Source organism: Hyperoodon ampullatus (assembly GCF_949752795.1).
Source record: "Hyperoodon ampullatus genome assembly, chromosome: 2".
Classification (NCBI taxonomy): Eukaryota; Metazoa; Chordata; class Mammalia; order Artiodactyla; family Ziphiidae; genus Hyperoodon; species Hyperoodon ampullatus.
Genome location: NC_136915.1, coordinates 20211208 through 20225197, shown reverse-complemented (window position 1 = coordinate 20225197; position 13990 = coordinate 20211208). Strand labels below are relative to the sequence as shown.

General features: G+C 37.3%; 1 protein-coding gene across 2 annotated transcripts in view; it reads right to left on the bottom strand.

The window, feature by feature from the left end:
• The window catches only part of SRRM1 (serine and arginine repetitive matrix 1), a 29144-nt gene that overhangs the window by 11568 nt on the left and 3586 nt on the right, over positions 1 to 13990 (bottom strand). The window contains exons 4-11 of one of the 2 annotated variants that reach the window (XM_079697336.1): positions 12108 to 12278; positions 11031 to 11146; positions 9530 to 9733; positions 8873 to 9067; positions 8464 to 8583; positions 6202 to 6476; positions 829 to 909; positions 231 to 317 (exon numbers count right to left, since the gene is read on the bottom strand). In XM_079697336.1, coding sequence (XP_079553462.1) covers positions 231 to 317; positions 829 to 909; positions 6202 to 6476; positions 8464 to 8583; positions 8873 to 9067; positions 9530 to 9733; positions 11031 to 11146; positions 12108 to 12278 — 1249 coding nt within the window. The remainder of the gene's footprint in view (positions 1 to 230; positions 318 to 828; positions 910 to 6201; positions 6477 to 8463; positions 8584 to 8872; positions 9068 to 9529; positions 9734 to 11030; positions 11147 to 12107; positions 12279 to 13990) is intronic. The other variant, XM_079697337.1, reaches the window with a different exon arrangement.

The following is a 13990-nucleotide window of genomic DNA, read 5'->3' as shown; positions in this document are numbered from 1 at the left end:
TCTGAATAAAAGCTTTGGGGAGTAAGACAGGGTTGAGGAAAGAAATATACTTTTCCAATTTCTATTCCTGTTTTAACTATTGTACTAACACCTCCTCCTAACATATTTATACAAAGGCACAAAAATATTTCTCCTAAGTATGGATACATTCACTACACTTCCGGATATTTTTATCTTAAGTATTTTTATTAGGATATGTAGAAAGAAAAAAACGTAACCAGTGTCCATACCAGAGGAAGACTGCTGGTTCTGTCGTCTGTATTGGCGTCTCTGCTGCACAGAATCTGCTGCAGCCATTTTGCCACCTTTATCTTCTTCTGAAAGATGGATGCATTTAGAAAGTGTTTCTTTAGTCATGCATACAGAAAATGTAACATATTTGAATTGGCAAATGGTCTCCTAAACCTTTATCTGGTTGGGTCAAGCAATACAGCTACTCTTTTTTAATAAAGGAGGAGCTTAAAATGCCAATTTAAATGCTAATTTAGACTATCTTCACTAAATATAATAAAAATAAACTTATTTAGGCATTGTGACAGTTCGGTCTGCATGCCAAGCACTTTATAAACATTATTTCAGTTAACAACCAAAGACCAAAAGGATGGTACTGTTATCTGCATTTCAGAGATGGAAAAAAAAAAGTAGAGGCTCAGATAAATTATTAAAACAAACAAAAAGTAGTTAGTGGAGCTGGGGATTCAAACAGGCTGGTCTGACTTCAAAGTCCTAGCTCTTAACCATTAAGCCATATCGTATAATTAATCTTTAACCAGAATCTAATTCAGCTTAAAAAAACCAAAACAAACAAAAAACACAGAAAACACTTACCTGATTCAGATAACTCCACTTTTCTAGGCTTGGGTGCTGGTGAAGGGGACTCTCTTTTCTCAGTACCTTTATGTTTTGTCACTAAAAATAAGGGGAAGAAAACCCCCACTTACATACATACAAAAACAAAACAAAAAGCAACACGTCTTCTTAATAGTACAAAAAGAAGTGTGACTATTCTCATAAATAATTTACTGACAATTAAAAAGTTCCTATAAGCCCCTGTTATCATTACCTGAAGTAGAAGCAAGAATTTGTAAATGTTTGGTGAAAAGCCTCAGAAAGTTCTACAATGATTTTCCAATTTTCAAATTTTCAGATTCTCCCAAGAGAAACTTTAAGAGAAATTGGAAGCTGCTGTTTCTGAGTAGAACAAGCTCTATACTATGCATAACATTCAGCTCAGTAAAGTAAACCTCTGTGAGCTACCCTACAACCTAAAACACACACTCTTAACTACAAAGGCCTCATCAACATAAGAGCTTTTAAGCACCCACTACAGGTTGGTCCAGAAAAGTAATGAAGATGATAAATGATAAATGACATAAGATCTGATGAAATTTTCACAGAGAAAAATATCTGGTCTGGAGAAGAGGTACAAATTAGTCACCTAAGAGGCTGAAGGCTTTTGATGTAGAGTATAACCTTCACAATAGCATGAGGGACTTAAACTACCTGTAAAAAAGTAGACCTTCACAACGGTAAAAATATTAAATGCTAAGGCTAGAGGATCCTTTCCAAAGATTAAAAAAAAAAAAGTAACCTCAACCGAAGTCATGCGGGTAATTGAAATGGACTAGGATCTGAACCCAAGACACTATTTCTATATCTATGGCATAGGCTTTAATTTCTAACAATTACTATCTCTGTCTACACTATCCATCCCATTGCTTCAACTAATGTCAAAAGTATATACACAGATAATCATTAATCTTACCCTAGATTAACCTGAAACATCATTTGAGACCATTCCTCTAAGAACTAGACTTGAAAACAATATGATCCCCTCAGTACGCTTATACCTGTTTCTGTTTAATTAAAGCAATTAACATGGAATGTTTAACCTAGAATTTAGATACATTTCATTTAACAGACGCTCATTCAGAATACTGTAAAGGCTTATTCTAAGGGGCAGTAATTTAGCAATCTAATCATCTTTGCTGAAGTAATCCAACTGAAGAATTTACCACTATACTTTTAAAATACCAGCATTTTATTAATTCTACCTAATAAGCCTCTTGGACAAATCACTGGATTGGGTAAAGAATCCAGTGACTAGATAATCTAGTGATTATCTAATTATCATGAAATATAGTAGCAAGACTGCATTTAAAACTTGTATTTTAGGACTTCCCTGGTGGCGCAGTGGTTGAGAGTCCGTCTGCCCATGCAGGGGACACGGGTTCGTGCCCCGGTCCGGGAAGATCCCACATGCCACGGAGCGGCTGGGCCCGTGAGCCATGGCCGCTGAGCCTGCGTGTCCGGAGCCTGTGCTCCGCAACGGGAGAGGCCACAACAGTGAGAGGCCCGTGTACCGCAAAAAAAAAAAAAAAAAACCTTGTATTTTAGGGCTTCCCTGGTGGTGCAGTGCTTAAGAATCCACCTGCCAATGCAGGGGACACGGGTTCGAGCCCTGGTCCAGGAAGATCCCACATGCCACGGAGCAACTAAGCCCGTGCGCCACAACTACTGAGCCTGCACGCCACAACTACTGAGCCTGCGCTCTAGAGCCTGTGAGCCACAACTACTGAAGCCCGCACGCCTAGAGCCCACGGTCTGCAACGAGAAACCACCGCAATGAAGAGTAGCCCCCGCTCGCCACAACTAGAGAAAAGCCCGCGCGCAGCAACAAAGACCCAATGCAGCCAAAAAAACCAACCAAACAAACAAAAAAAACGTGTATTTCAAGAAATTCAAAGACATGAAATAGAAATGCCTTTAAATTTTAAAGGATTCAAAGTATTTTTTGGGTCAGTACTCTTCATTTTTAAGTGTCAGTTAATCTTAATTCTTGAAAAAATATTATAGGCATCTAGTCATAAACCCAAACGTCAAAGTACCACCTTACAGAACTGGGTTCCAAAATGTGTTTGGAGCTGGTTGTTTGGATGCCAGAATGCATTTTCCCCTGAGAAACATTACAAATGTGGTTATGTTTGCTATATAGTTGGCAAATACCTATTTAGTAAATAATACAATTGAACTACAACATTACATTTTTTCCCCACAGAAACTTGTATTTGGAGTTTTATCCTGATCTAATCTCTCAATAATGGTTTGGCTACAAGTCTTAAGTCATTGTTGATATAATCAGCATTAAACAAGTATCTACTCTGGTTTAATAAGACTGAATCATAGCATTATTAATATCATAAATGTTTCATCAATGTTTGCTTGTCTAGATAAGATTTTCAACAGCTTATTTTTATTAAAAAGTTTATTTTTATGTTAATGTTGTTTCATTTTTAGTATTTAAGGGACAAAATCATTCTAGCATGATGTCTGAAATCTCCCAAGTCAACTGAAAAACCAGAATTTAAAATTTACTTCAATAGGGCTTCCCTGGTGGCACAGTGGTTGGGGGTCCACCTGCCGATGCAGGGGACGCGGGTTCGTGCCCCGGTCTGGGAGGATCCCATATGCCGCGGAGCGGCTGGGCCCGTGAGCCATGGCCACTGGGCCTGCGCGTCCGGAGCCTGTGCTCCGCGGCGGGAGAGGCCACAGCAGTGAGAGGCCCGCATACAGCAAAAAAAAAAAAAAAAAAAAAAAAAAATTTACTTCAATAGTCTTATTAATCATTAACCTTGCAGACTTGCTCAAAAGATCACTTGTAAAGATAAGTCACTCTGTGACCAGAATTAGTAAAATAATCCGTAAGTATCTACAGAGCACATTCATATGGTTACCTTGATCTAACTCAAAATTATCACCACCACCACAGGTATAGAGCCCCTGTAAACATACTTCATTAAATATTCCACTGATTTCAAAGCACTGTTTTATGTACTAAGATAATGCCAATTTAACTATGACATGCCATTGATTACAAAATGCTTCCTGAGGACCCTTTCAGATGAGAATGCATATTATACGCCAAATAATTTACCTCTAATTCTCCAAAATAGTTTTCCTGCCTCCCACTCCATTCACCCATTATTAACAGCAGAACCTTAAAGCCCTGATTGATGACTACCCCACGAAATACAAAAGTAAAATCTATCACATTTCAATGGTATCAGTGCTCTTATTAGCAATGGAGACTGCAAGAAAGGAATTTCTGAAATCATACTACCCGGTACAGAAGCTGAAAAACTTTACCCTGCCTTCTATTTCCCTCCTTTAGCAATCAAAACAGGCATGTGGGGGTAGGAAAGTTCGGAAAGTGTACACTTCTGAACTGGGAATGAGAACCCAAATTCTAGTCCTGGATGGCTGACCTTGACCAATTCACTTAACCTGAGAACCTATGACAACTTCTGAAGTCTTTCCTAGCTCTGAAATTTCATCACAGAGGGTTGGGATCGTTTTACTATAAAAAGCTATTTATCTCCAAGTAGTTACAACCAATATTCAGCCTCAGTGGACAAAAGGCAGCCTCTCACTACACTACCCACAGTCAATCTCTTTGGCTGGGTTTTGTTTGGACATGGAAGACCTGCCCCATAAGCCACAGGAACGTAACTGGCCCTTTGTCTTCCACCTTGACTTCTCTCCTATGTACATATCCACTGTGACTTGTTTCCAGAAAAGCAGCAGCCCACTCTTCCCGACAACATATCAAGACACAAGAGGTTGGTTATCTGTGCAGACCCTAACAAAGGTTAACAAGTAATTCTTAACAATCAACCGATTTAACAAGGATTCAGTCCTTCTGCTCAGGTACTTTTATTACCCTTTGGCTATATGATGTGAACAGAAAAATCATAATCTGATGTGTTTTTGCAAAGTAACAGGTGGGAACATTCAAACTATTATTTTACTAGAGAACTTTCTGGCTCCAGACAAAGGAAAGAAGTATTCAGAAGTGCAAAAACTTCACAGGAAAAGAAAAAATAGGTCAGGAAAACAGGCATCAGATTTGGACACGGTGAATGGAAACTATTTTGAACAAAAAGTAATATGGGACGTGATATTATGAAAATCTATCCAGTTGCCTATCCAATTTATCCAGTTGCCTAAGTCTAAAGGGCCAATTCAACAAAAATGACCACATAATATTTATGTTATCAGCAAATTAACCTATGGTTCAGAAAATAATTTGTACATTACTCTTTACAAATTACCATCATCTGTCAGTTCCCCCCTCACTCTGATAGCTTGTCTACACTTCACAGTAACAGAGATCAAAAAAGCAAAATTTGCCTTTCTAGAACTGCCACACTGCAGGGTTGTGGGGCCAGTGGGTGGTGGTGGGTGGACACAAATGAAGCAGCAGGGTGCTGATTAGAAATCCTGCTCTCACCAACTTCATAAAAACATACAGTCAAGATTTTGCCTAAGGTATCCCTAATTTCTTCATTTATAACCTGAAAATTTAAATGGGATCAGAGCAACCCCAGTATATATTAATCTACAGAATGCTCCTTAACATCCAATTACTATAACAGTTCTTCTAAGATCTCCCCCTCCCCCACTACTCACCTATCACGCTGTGTATATCATTCCAGTCCTAAGCACCAAAGGCCCAATTCAAATGGATACCATAGTTTTTCTCCGTGTATATTTAATGCTAAAGAAACAAACCCCAACGGACCACAACCTTCACTCAGACTAACATGGCATTCTACTTGCCTGGCAGGATCACAGATCATAAATTCCTCAGAAATCAATCTGCAGAATAAAGCAAGGACAATACTCAGAAGAACCCTGCCTAGGGCTTAAATTAAAAAAACAAATCAGCTTTTAGGAGGACACCATGTCCCTCCCTAGGAAGTACAATGTGGCCAAGAAAGAAATAAAACAGAATATGAAGTCCTCAAATAAGATATCAAACAAAAAATCTGCAGGGTAAAAAAAAAAAGTTAACTGGTCTCATAGTAATAAAAAGATCCCTTACCATGACAACACAAACTTCGGTAAGCTACCCCAACTCAAACAGCCCACAGCTGGTAACAGTACACTTCACCTACTCAATTCCAGAGGGTACTGCTAAAAACAAAACACTTTTACATGTAAACTCCATTTCAACAAACAACAAGAACTTAAAGCAGGAAAGAAAAGGTGAGCTTCTAAGCAAATTTACAAAAAACATGACATACAAATATTACCCAGCAACTTCATACTTTGAAGGGAGTAGGGGATAGCAACAACTGACTAGGTATTTTGTGGCCAAATGAAGAAAGAACATATTGTTTTTATGTGCTTGATTTTTACCTTTACCTGAAGTTCTCCCTGGAGAGACAGAAACACGACTTTTCCTCGTACGGTTTGACTGCTGGGGTGTCGGGGAATGACGAGTTTTTGGTGGTGGAGTTGCTGGAGGTGATGGCCTGTGCCTTCGCCTCGGAGGGCTTGCTGAAGGAGATAACCTACGAGTTTTTCGAGGGGGGCTGGATGTCCTCTTTGGAGGCTTCTTTGGCGGTGACCGGGAACGAGATGAAGAAGAGGACGAGCTACTCCCGGACAAGGATGCCGATGAACGCCTTCTTCTGTGGAATAAAGTACTCATGTTCATTAACTACATACTTACAGAAAATGACCTTACAGGCATGTACAGTTTACACAACAATACAGCTATTTTTATCCAACTTTTGAGTTTATGTAGCTAAGCACATAAATGAGGTTTTTTTTTTTTAATGTGGAACAAAACCATAACCTAGGACAGGAAACAGCTAGTTCTGAGACTAACTAAATAACTTATTCTGATAAATGCTTCTGAGTTGTCTTTCCAGTAGTTATAAAATATGTCAAGTGCTGTAAGAGAATAACTAACCAGTCTCTTCCCTCCTTAGGAATAATAATATGAGTGTTTTGGAGTTTGCATACAAAATTTGGGTGGCAAAGTATTTTTTTCATTTAATAACACAATGTCATGCAACCTTTATGTTGCATTTTTTTAAAAAAACGTGCAAGATTAGGAATTCATTTAGCTACATAAACTTAGAAGCAGGGGACTCTCGAATTCTGCGGCAAAATTTGTGGTAAGTTCTGTTGCAATTATGTGTACCTGCAGAATTCACCTTTGGCGGAAGAATTCCTGAGAACCTGAAAAAAAGAAACCCTACCTTAAGTGTGAGATAAAAACTGGCTGAAAGGGAATCTTACACAATCTGCAAATTATCTTCACTGTTAAATGGCTCAGTAAGCAATTAAAACAGGCTGCTTGCAAAACTCCAAAGAAGTAGCTGTTTCCACTGATCTTATGCTAGAAAGCACCAGTATTACTTTTTCTCCAAAGGAGAAACAATTTTAGAAAAGTGTGATGCCTAAATTGACTGACCATTTACATCTTCAGTCTCATTTATTGGTAGTAACATCAATTCTGTAATTTTTAGTAGTAGTTATAAAAAATGGTTCAATATACCTTGACAAGCCCTCTCCAAAGAAAAATATCTTGTTTGTTTTTGCTTTATTTTGGCCACACCACGTGGCTTGTGGGATCTCAGTTCCCCGACCAGGGACAGAACCCGGGCCACAGCAGTGAAAGCACCAAATCCTAACCACTAGACCACCAGGGAATTCCCGAAAAGTATCTTTTTTAAAAATATGGGACTCTGAAAAACCTCAGACTGCAGAAACAAAATTACGGACCTTACTGCTTCCCCTCTTTTATTTCCAAGTTGATTTGGTTCCTTGAAAAAACCTTATAGATTCAAAACACAAAAAATTCTGTCCTAAGTATAATCTGAAGCACAATCATCAGTTCCTCCCAAAAACAGGTGAAATGTATCATAAAGAACGCACAAAACTCTGCTACCAGTGCACCATGCCTCCACTTTGGGCAGGTGTAGCAACAGTCTTTTTGTTAAAAGTTATAGATCCTAACATTTTACCTTATGCTAATTTAAAAATGATTTTTTAAAAAGAACACTGGTATTGATAGACTTTTATGCCCAGTTTCTTCAAAAATAGATACCAAACTGCTAATAATGGTTAAATCTATGGAATGGGATTGTGGGTAATTTTCAATTCATCTTATTTCTGTTTGAATTGTTTCCAATAAGTACTCTTCTTTAATGTGAAAAAGACACATTAAGAAAGGTATAATGCAAATGGGTTATTTCAATACTGGTAAAGCAGTTTATTGGCTCTGTAGTCATCTATATTCAGAAACCAGTGGTAATTAAAAGACAAAGAAGGTGGCTAATTCCCTTACTTGATAGGATTTCTTGGTAGGGTCTGAAGTGGTAAAGATTATTAACACAAATAACTGGTAAGATTAACACAAATTCACCAATAATTTGTTTTTTATTTTCCAACACTAGACTAGTGTTATCACTGCACAAATAACAGCATTACATCTCAAATGAAGTATCTCTTTATTAAGACACTACCTATTATTACTCATGAGTTCTTTTCTTCCAGGGGAGCACTAATTCAAAGATTAGCCTAAAACAAACATTGTGTCCTTTTGTACATCTGACAATTTCAAACTGAAAAAAAAACAAAAAAACCAAAAAACCCCAAAACTCTCACCGTCTCACTGGAGATCTACTCCTTCTATGCCTTGGTGGAGGAGGCATTCGTCTCGGTGGAGTTCTTCTTCGAGGAGATGGCCGTCTTCTTGGGCTTGGCCGCCTCCTAGGTGAGTATGATCTGCCATAACAGAATTAGAATCTGAGTAAATCATGAGCAAGGAATGAATTCCTTAACATAGTTTTCTCAACAGCTACATTTAAAAAATGGATTTCAAGGGACACAATTTTCTATTTGTGTAGAGATTTTTAATGGAACCTAGAAAGCATCCCTAAATTGTTGTTGGAAATCCAAAGCGTAACATTTGTGCTAAATGTTTTCCACAGCTTTGATATAATTTACCCAATTCTACCTAGGAGAGTTGCACATAAAATCTAAGATCTATGCAGATCTTAAAGACACTACTCACCTTGATCGGGATCTATGGCGCCTTCTCGGTCGAGTATGAGAAGGGGAGCGAGAACGTGTCCGGGATCTTGACTTGGAACGTGACCGAGATCTTGGTCGGGTCTTCTCCTTTTCCTTTTCCTTTTTGGAGTTTTTCTCTGGAGAAGGTTCTTTAGGCTCTGGTACTGGTTCAGGCTTGGGAACTTTCAGGATGTCACTGTGTGGGGGGAAAAAAAGCTTATTTTGTGCCTTTTCTACTCAGACTCCTAAGTCTTAATACAGTAATATAAACAAGCTGTTTCTTTAAAAAGTTTTCAAAATCCATGAAGACATCTAGAAAGATATATACACATCAGTGAAATCCAGTGAACTAACAATTCTAATCACATACATTTTTTTTAAAAGTGCAAAGTTGTCCATAATAGTGGGGGAAAAAAAGGCAAGTTTTAGTATATAAAATATCTGAAGCAACACAACCAACAGGTAACAGTGGTCACCTTTGGGTCATCTTACTTATACTCCCCTATACAATTTGAATTTCTTTTCAACAAGCTAACTTTATAGTTTAAAAAATCTACAAGTAAAACAAGTAAGTTTATGTTTGTAACTCACAGGTATCATATTTACGGTCACTTAATAACAGCCTAATTTCATTATACATGAATTTTTATGTACTTGCCTAGTAGAAGTGGCCTCTTGTACTGAAGGTTCTTTGACTTTCACTGATGGCTCTGGGAGCTCTGGAGTTTTTTCCTTCTTCTCTGGAGCAGGGGAAGGACTCCGGCTCTTGGTTCTGTGACGGGGAGATCGAGAATGACTGCGCTTTCTCTCTCTCCTGACAGGGGAAGATCGTCTTCTAGGGGAAGGAGATCTGGATTTGCGTCTAGGATGAAAGCAATTTTTTTTCAGGTTTTTTGAATAACGTGGACTGGGGAAGAGGGTCAAAAGGAGAAGTGAGATAAATCTTTTTAATTACACCATTACTGTTTATATCTGAGAAGTTCCTTATGGAAATAAGATATCCTATCACACTTACTTAATAGGAAAAGGGCCAACAGAAAACCAGAAAAACAAGCAAATGAAGGATAACATTCTCCAGTATACCAGGTATAACAGAGGAACACACTGACGTAGGACTCTAGATTTAGGTTCTCAATCATTCCCAGAGATGAGAAGACCAAAGAACAACTTTTCAGAGGAAGCAGATGCATAAAAGGAAGGAAATATATAATAATAAGTCAAACCTTAAAAAAACAGAGTTTAGGTGCAGACAGATCCCACCAGAGTTCATCAGGTAGAGTCTAGGTATTCCAGAAAAAATGACCAGTGCAATTAAAGCAAAATGTTCTTCAGAAGGGGACAAATATATCAAACTTGCATAAGATAGCTTTTTTGGAAGAGAAGAAGCTCCCTTTCCATTTCAATAATAGTTTCCCTAACTTGAAGTAAAACAGTAGACCTGGTTCATCAACAAACAGTTATCATTATGATTTGTGCATAACTCTAGAAATACTGCTTCCCTGATAAGCAGCTTTTAACATCAAGTATATAAATAAAGGGGACAAAGATATTACCTCCTCTCTTTACTAATTCCAGCACATTTATGAAGAAATTAGCAGAACCCTAAAAATGAAAAGCCTAATGGAATTCTCACCACTCACCACAAATATAAAGCTGAACTGTGGAGTTGAAAATGGGAACCTAACCATAGTCTCAATGGAAGGAAGAAGAAAGCAAATATCTGTTTTGGGTTCAGCACAACCATCTAAGAAACGCAGAACAGGGAATTAGGTAAGTACAATAACAAGGGCTAGTGGGTACAGATTTCTAATTAAAAAACTAAAGAAAAAAAACCGGAGTAAATTAAAATAATAACTTAAAATAATTTAAACTAAAGCAATATGAAAGATAAGTCTAGATTTTGATTTAGGAATTAGGGGGTTGACTAATTCACCAAAATTTTAGATATAATTATTATAGTCAAAAGATGATCTCTCAAAAAAAAAGATGAAATATTTTAGTCCAGAGGCAAGCCATAGCTCAACATGAAAACTGTATGATGGAAGAAATTCTCTGAATAGTGCTGTTAGCTTCCTTTTTAACTGTGTAACTTTCTGGACACAAAATACTTTAATACCTAACACACTCATAAAACATTAGGTATGCAGACTGTACTGTACCTTCTTGGGCTTCGAGACCGCTCCCTTTTTTCTCTGCTGCTTTCTTTTTCTTCCTTATCCCTCTTATCCTTGTCTTCATCTTGCTTTTTCATAGATGCCAACTTTTCTTGTTCAATCTGTAAAGATCAGGTTTTCAAAGTAAACAGTTGAACATTTGAGATCAACAAGCAAATTGAAGACTATACCTGATAAACACCAATGTTAAATATAACTGTCATTTCATCAGCCCCTGGTTTTCAGCAAGACTGTTCTTTCTTCATCCATACTACACACTTTAAGATTGGTACTGAAGGGCTTCCCTGGTGGCACAGTGGTTGAGAATCTGCCTGCTAATGCAGGGGACACAGGTTCGAGCCCTGGTCTGGGAGGATCCCACATGCCACGGAGCAACTAGGCCCGTGAGCCACAACTACTGAGCCTGCGCGTCTGGAGCCTGTACTCTGCAACAAGAGAGGCTGCGATAGTGAGAGGCCCACGCACCGCGACGAAGAGTGGCCCCCGCTGGCCACAACTAGAGAAAGCCCTCGCACAGAAACGAAGACCCAACACAGCAAAAATAAATAAACTCCTACCCCCAACATCTTCTTAAAAAAAAAAAAAAAAAAAAGATTGGTACTGAATACTTGCTGAAAATTAATCCCTAACAGATGAACTAAAAAAAAATGGCTGTTTTCAAGCTTAAAAAAAAAAAATCCTATTTATCTTATCTTTTGTGATTTAACATGTATTGCCTATAAGAAGAGCTTGTGCTTACCTTTTACACTGTTATTAAAGTTCAATTTTCTTTTAAGCTAGATGTACTATACATACATACATACATACATATATATATATATGTATTTTTTTTTTTAATTAAATCTACCAAATCATTGGACTCTGGGACAATGACATTCTAAACTCTCTGTTTGGGTAGGGGGTGGGAGTGGGAGAAGTAGAGAACCAAAACTGAACGTTCAAATATATCACAGTAAAGGAAAACATACTGATCCTAGCTGGGACATGTAAAACTTACAGTGTCTCAGCAGTCTGAATACTACTCCCTCAAATCAAACATTACGAAAAAGAAAAGGCCATTACTTGTCTCTGTTTTATTTCTTCTTTCTTCAGTTCTAGGAAAGCAGAAGGGATTCCAGCGATGTTTTCTTGTGCACTTAAGAGCAGGGGCCACAGTTCTCCCATAAATTCTCTAGCATTTTTTCCATTCAAAAACCCAGTCAGGTTGATTTGCATCATTTTGGAGTCTGGATTCTGCAAAAAGACATGACAGGAAGAGAAACAGGTTACTTCAAAACAAACCAACTGATCAACCTAAAACTCATTTAAATTAGTATTTTTTAAGTCTATCATAGGGGCTTAGATACATATATATTCTTTACTATTTTAAAAATAGCTTTCCCTAGTAGTTTTTCAGCAATATAATCTCTAGCACAGATTACCAAATTCTCTCTCACTCTACCAAAAGCCATCAGAGAGCCTGTTAATCCTTTGTGGATTTCGTAAGTATTTTTAGACTATGGCTGTTAGTGGGCCTTACATTTATTAACTTTAAAAACCATCATGGAACATCCACAAATTCTTGCATTTACTAATAAGGAAAGTGTTTGCGTCCCTGGAAATTTTCCCTCAATGAGAAATGGAAAAGTACATAAACTGTTCACTTCTCGCTAACACTGCAGATAGCTTTCTATAAAATATCTACTGTCCAGTTATGAAAACTAACAAGTTATGCATGCACTCTAACTTTTGAAGACTAAGCTGAAAGTCTGACTTCTACATAAGGAAAATCTATTATAACAATGCCTTGAATTCTCAACTGTCCACAAAGAGCTAAGAGGTCAAGATTTCTCAAAAATAACTGGATTTTTAAATGCTAAATCTGTTGGTCAAGCAACAAGGTCCATATAACAAGCACAGCTCAATAGCACAAAGCAAGTACAGATTCCAGGTGTCTTCAGTTTCTTCTTGGAACCTTGGGGGTTTGGAATCGCCAAGTCCCCTGTAGAGAAAGATGTTCCCTTGGCTTGCTTCCGACTCCCTACTGCAACTCAACCACCTTGAGTTTAATGTTATATCATTTATCTAAATTGCAAAAGACGAACAAGCAATAATGAGTACACAACCACAAAAAAAGAAAAGATTGTTTAAAAAAGTTCTAAACTTTAATCTCATGCTCACTACAAGGGGAATACTACCAGATACTTAGGTTTTTAAAATGCACTAAAATACAAATTAGTAAAGCATTTCTCTAATAAAATCTATCTTTAATCATCATTTAAAAAACGTTTTCCCATATTCCTGGTTTTCTAAGTAAAATGTATACATTTAAAAGAAAGCACATTCTTAAAATTAAATAGTATTTGAAAGTATTCAAAATAAAACGTAATTACCAAATTGTATCTTAAAAATAGAAATACCTTATCAGTTGAAATGCCAACTGTTCTGTCAAAACACAAGGGCGAACTCTTTGGGAAAAGGATTAATGTAAAAGTAAATTCACATTGGTATATTTGCCAAAAGGTTATACGGTGCATCTTACTGTCCTTTGGGTTGTCGTGGTAAAATAGCAAACTATTTTATAATAGAACTGTTTTTAAACATCAATTCTATCGTCATCTCATATTATCTCTTATGAAGAAAGGAACAATTACATTAACTGGCTCTAATAACACTGTCAATTTATTTCAGTCTGAAGTTTAACTACAATGTAAACAAAAAATTCTGTGCCTAAGATGTAACTGATGACTAGCTGACATGCAGCTACAACTAAAAACTTTAGTTCCTTGATTATTTTAAAAACAATATCCAATCAAATCAGAATTGCCCCTCATGCTTCACATAAAAGTCCATCTCATAATAGTATTTTTAAAGAGCAGTGTATAGATTTACCCATTGCTCTTTCCTGTTTGTATTTTTTTTGTTGTTGTTGTTGATGTTCGGCCACTTTACACAACTCACCTCCA